Source organism: Vigna angularis, chromosome 7 (assembly GCF_016808095.1).
Source record: "Vigna angularis cultivar LongXiaoDou No.4 chromosome 7, ASM1680809v1, whole genome shotgun sequence".
Lineage (NCBI taxonomy): Eukaryota > Viridiplantae > Streptophyta > Magnoliopsida > Fabales > Fabaceae > Vigna > Vigna angularis.
In genome coordinates, this window is record NC_068976.1 from 12,540,783 (window position 1) to 12,546,782 (window position 6,000).

General features: G+C 30.6%; 1 protein-coding gene across 1 annotated transcript; it reads left to right on the top strand.

Annotated features, from left to right (window-relative positions):
- Window positions 1-1,498: 1,498 nt before the first annotated feature.
- On the top strand, window positions 1,499-4,902 carry LOC128197679 (receptor-like protein EIX2). Its single transcript, XM_052879917.1, has 2 exons — window positions 1,499-4,130; window positions 4,679-4,902. The coding sequence occupies exon 1, from the start codon at window positions 1,513-1,515 to the stop codon at window positions 4,087-4,089; it is 2,577 nt and encodes an 858-aa protein (XP_052735877.1). The 5' UTR covers window positions 1,499-1,512; the 3' UTR covers window positions 4,090-4,130; window positions 4,679-4,902.
- Window positions 4,903-6,000: the final 1,098 nt, after the last annotated feature.

The following is a 6,000-nucleotide window of genomic DNA, read 5'->3' on the forward strand; positions in this document are numbered from 1 at the left end:
TAATACTGATAAAACCTAATAATTCAAATAATAAAAATATATTATCATTTATGAAATTTGCATAAGAATATAGTAATGCTACTCTGAAAATTTCAACAAAACGAGAGAAGAGCACCAACGAAGAAGAGAAGAGAAAGAAAACCACAGGACAGGAAACCTTATACAAACCACAGCCTATATTAATATATGATACGCTTTTATTTTAATCGTTATATATTTTTGAAATTATTTTAAAAATTGTCCCCACATCAACATAAGCTACATTCTTTTAATAATTATAGTTTCTCTAGATGGTAAAATTGTATATTTGCATTAGTGATATTTTATGTTGTATTCATGATTATCAGCACGATATTAACAGTGAAAGCAATAATATTTCTCATAATAAGATTAAGAGTATTATTTAATTTTCTTTTTTGTGTTTTGAGATATTTTATGTGTATTTAGGAGCTTAATAAGTTCTTAAATCATTTGTCAATATAAAAATTTTAAATAATTTAAATAAGTTTTTATAACAATAAAATTTATTTATTATAAGTTTGAAATATGACTTATATATTAGAATTAATTTTTACAAATTTTCACCACAATATAAATTATATATTAAAATATTCAATTACTAATTAAGTTAACTAAAATTATATTTATAGTTAAATATATTTCAAGTTACTTTATTTTGGTTACTTCATTTTTAATTCCTTATCTTTTTAATTTTAAAAATTATTTATTAACCCTCTGTGTAGGTGTTATTAGTCAAAATAAGGAAATTACAAAAATTACAACTTATAATGTTTTTAAACCACGAAAACAAAAAAAATATATAAAAAGTTTAAATCTTATCTCTTAATAAGAACATAAAAAATTTCTGTTTCATTTCAAACCGTTGCACGTGTTTCTATAAATTAAATATTTTTAGTTTAAAAATATTTATACCTAAATGAAATTATTAAATATTAAAATATTTAGTAATATTTTAAGTAAGGAGTGAACACGATCGATGCATAATTAATCTTTGATTTGAATATGTGTTTCCAAAATGGATTCCGTAGGATAGGGCTCACATTTGGTCAAGCAATGTCACGATCGGTTTCTCTAGTCACGATCTTTAACACAAAATTCTATATTTTCTTGTATAACACAATATTTCATTATATTATCAGATGACAAACTCCAACATCGTTAAATGCAAATAACTAAATCGTAACAAATTATTTCAGTTTAATATTAAAGTTGTAAATATGGCATTACATTAAAGATTTAAAACAAAAAAGCATCTTTTATAATAATAATCTTACCCTCTGAAAGTATAATTATTTCGGATTAAAAATAATTATTATTTATTTTTAAAATGAATATTTTCATTATGCTTTTATTTTTAAAAGACATCTTATTAAAATTATGAAAGATATATAATAACTCTTAATCTGATAATTACTGGGTAAACCGCCCCAATTATTATAAATAGAGTTTCTCTCCATTAGAAGCCATCAGCCCTTCATTTCTCTTGCAATCATGAATACATCTCCCTCTCAAAATGCAATCATATTTGTATGGTTGCTATGCGGAATCATGTTCAACACTGCCTTTTGCAGCTTCAATATTCATTGCAACCAACAGGACATGCATGGTCTCTTAAACTTCAAGCAAGGAGTTACAGACCCCTCAGGTGTCCTTTCCTCATGGACAACTCAACTAGATTGTTGTCATTGGAAAGGAGTCATATGTAGCAACATCACTAATAGAGTCATTGGAATCTCTCTCCTATGTTCTACAACTCTTCCAATTTACAGGGACGAAGACGATAAATCACATTGCCTTACAGGTTCCATTCGTCTCTCCTTGTTGTTAGTGGAGTTGGAATTTTTAGAATACTTGAATTTGAGAAACAATGACTTCTTAGCATTACAATTTGATTATCTGCATAATCATAATTGTCATAATCTATCTATACCTACTTCTCCTCGTTTGTGTGTCAACTCTTCAACCCTTCGTCATCTTGATTTATCACTTAACTGGAATCTTGTTATCAATAGCCTTCAATGGCTTCCCAACATTTCCTCACTGGAATATCTTAACCTCCGTGATAATGATCTTAGCATGGAAAGTAATTGGCTTCAATTAGTGACTATGCTTCCATCACTTTCATTCCTCAGTATGCGTGCTTGTCAACTTAAAGACTTGAGCTTGTCTCTCCAGTATGCTAATTTTACTAAACTCGAATTTCTTAGTCTTTCTGCAAATGAATTTAATTCAGAGTTGCCTAAGTGGTTATTCAATCTTAGTTGTGGTATTTATGAGTTAGACCTTAGCTCAAGTTCTCTAATAGGACATCTACCCAAGGACTTGTTAAATCTTCGAGAACTAGATTTCCTGAACATGGAAGACAATAACTTTGATGGACCTATTCCAGATTGGTTAGGTCATTTCAAACATTTAGAAACTCTTATTCTTGGAGTAAACAAATTTTCAGGATCTATTCCCACAAATTTGGGAAATCTATCAACCTTGATTACCTTGGTTGTTGGCTCAAATCCATTGACAGGAGTTGTGTCTGAAAGAAATTTTGCCAAATTGTCAAAGTTAAAGGAACTGGGCATATATTCATATGTCGGGTTAACCTTTGATTTTGACTCGGATTGGATTCCACCTTTTCAACTTGAGGAATTAGTACTTGGGTTTTCAAATCCCAACCTTCCTGCGTGGTTCTATACACAGCGATCACTTGAAAGATTAACTATATGGGATTCATCATTTGAGGCTCCAGACAAATTTTGGAATTTGTTATCATCAGTGATTGAACTCGAATTACAAGACAATTCGATAGATGCGAACATGTCAAATGTATTGTTGAACTCTACCGTCATTGTTCTGTCATCGAATGGTCTAAAAAGTTCCTTACCTCGATTATCACCACAGGTGACCATTGTCTCATTATCTAATAATTCATTATCAGGAGAATTGTCTCCCCTCTTATGTGGTCATAATGTGTCGAATGGCAAAAACAATTTGTTGTATTTGGACATATCATTTAATAATCTATCTGGAGGACTTACGAATTGTTGGAAGAATTGGAAATCTTTGGTTGCTGTTCACTTGGGAAGCAATAATCTATCAGGAAAGATACCTTCATCACTAGGCTTCTTATCTAATCTCACCTCGCTCCATTTGCATGAGAATAAACTACATGGTGACATTCCTCTCTCATTGCATAATTGTCGCTCTCTGTTGGTCTTTAATGTTCGCAATAACCAATTATCAGGAAACATACCAGATTGGATATCTCATGGTGTATTGGCTCTCCAATTAAGGTCCAATCATTTTAGAGGTAAAATCTCAACACAAATATGTGAAATGTCTTCCCTCATTGTGTTGGATATAGCACAAAACACAATCTCCGGTGATATACCCAGTTGCTTTGGTAATATCAAAACCCTACTTTTCAACAATGTTTCACGCTACAAACTTTCTTTTGAATTTCCTTCATCAGTTCCTGGTCGTTACTTTATCAATGATGACAATCTAGAATTGGTTACTAAAGGTCAAATATTAGAATATGGAAAAAACCTACATTTTATGACCTTAATTGATATGTCAAGTAACAATTTGTCCGGAACAATACCTCCACAGATGTTTAGTCTCACTGGATTGCATTCCTTGAATTTATCCAACAATAAGTTAGCAGGAGAAATACCAAATGAGATTGGAAATATGAAAAACTTGGAATCCCTCGATTTTTCTACAAACCAACTTGGGGGAGAAATTCCTCAAAGCTTATCCACATTGTCCTTTTTGAGTTACTTGAACCTGTCATTCAATGATTTAACAGGCAAAATACCATCAGGCACACAACTTCAGGGATTCAGTGCACTTAGTTACATGGGCAATCATGATCTTTGTGGACCCCCACTTACCAAATTCTGCTTTCAGGATGATAATAACACAAAGCTTTTAGACAAAGACGAAAATCAATCTGAATTTTTGCCATGGTTTTATATCGGAATGGAATCCGGATTTGTCACAGGCTTTTTGGGAATTTGTTGTGTTATTTTCTTAAACAAAAAGTTCAGGTCGTGGTGGTCGTCAACATGAATCCCTTTCATTAAATTCAAAGAAATTGCACAATAATACAGGTCAGTAAAAAAAATTATACAAATTTTATTTGAATTTATCTTTAATAATAGTTTGTTCTTCACCATTACTAAAATATACTTAAGTTCTTCATTTATTTTTTAATTATTGATTATTCTTTATATATTTTTAAATTATAGTAATATTTATATCTAACTTATTTGAAAACATATATTAATAAAAGTGAATTGAGTTTAGAATGAAAACCATATATTAGTTTTTCTCAACTCACATGTCATAGCGGTATCTTAACTTTTAAGGGTTTTTTTTTGGTAAATTCTATTATCTTTTAATTGGTTAAACTAGAGTGAGTGAGTAAATCAATTTTCTTTATTTTAGTTCAATTTATTTTCTTATCAAAATTGGGTCGATGAAAAACAATGGTTTTAAAAGTGAAAATATATTAGAATAATGGAAAGAAGAAATATGAATTTAAGATGTTTTATGGTGTATTAAAATTTTTAAGTTGCTAACTTATATGATAATGATAATGAAGCCTTTCCTATTAATTTAGTTATTCTTATAAAATTCTTTCATTATTATATCGTAGGTATTTTTCATTCATCAAAAAGGAAAGGAGTCATGAAGCTTAGGAGAAGAGAACATGGTGGTGTAATTCTTACAAGCAATGTCAGCAGTGATGAACTTAATATTTAAATTTGGTTATTATTAATAGTTGCTGTATTTTGTTTTCTCTTTAAGTTACAGTGATGCTTTTCAACTTTATTCTTTGTTTTCGTTTGTTATGGGTTATGCAAAACTGTTATATATATAAGGGTGTTGATCTTTGTAGCATTTAAGTGAAATATGTTGTATGTTTTATATGGCAAAAGTGGATCTTTCCGTATTAGCTTTTCTTATAATATCAAAGCACTAAATATAGGTGGCAGTCTCAATAATTTTTTTTAAAAGTTAATAATGTGATGATCATTCACGAAATAGATTATTTGATGAAACAATGTTTGAATTTCCTGGTAAATTTGAGTATTTGAATTTCACCTAAGAATTTCATTGTAAATTTGAATGTTTAGTAGACACAGTTCCATTGTTTATGGCATTGCGACTTTTACGTTGCAAGTCGGAATTATTGTATCGATTATGCAAGATAAAAAAAAATATGTGGACAAAATATTGTTTGGCAAAGAATTAAATGAATAAGTTGAGGCAATATTCCATTGGACATCCATTAATGCAATAACATCACTTTTTAGACAAACCATACACGAGAGTTGCAGGACCCACCCAAATTGGCTTCCTGCAGCCATGGAAGAAATAACAAACACTTTTTGGAGAGGTCAAATAGGACACATGGAAAATTTCCCCGCCGGCGAACTTCATACTATCCATTAATCCATATATGGTTTTTTCATATTGTACAACTTTAACAAATTCATTTGTGTATCTGGTTCTCATCATAAGCATTATTTGATTGGACCAAACAACAAAAGCAAGAAGGCAAAGTTATGCTTATTCTCACAAATCGATAGAGTAAAATCTATGCAGTAATTGGATCAATCACAACCATTTTCGACATCAAAAAGAAACATAGTGTTTCATAGAGCTTTTCCATTTGTTGCAATCACTAGTATAAAAATAAGCTTTTAACGTGTCTGATTTATGTTGGGAAACAGCGCTATTTGTTCCCTCCTCTATGAACCCCAAAATGAGCACTGTGCGGAAGCGTAAAAATAGAAGTGTATGTGTAAGAAAAATAACACCGGAAATTTTAACGTGGAAAACCCTCCCGGGAAAAATCACGGGACCTAGTCCAAAAAAATATCTCCACTATAAAAGTAGGATTACAGTGTTTCTCTCACTCTCTGAGGATCTCACAGTAAATTTCACCCTCTCGGATGGTATACAAAACTCTCA

Coding starts and splice junctions, on each gene's coding strand:
- LOC128197679 (XM_052879917.1), top strand. CDS start 1,513: ATGAATACATCTCCCTCTCAAAATGCAATCATATTTGTATGGTTGCTA.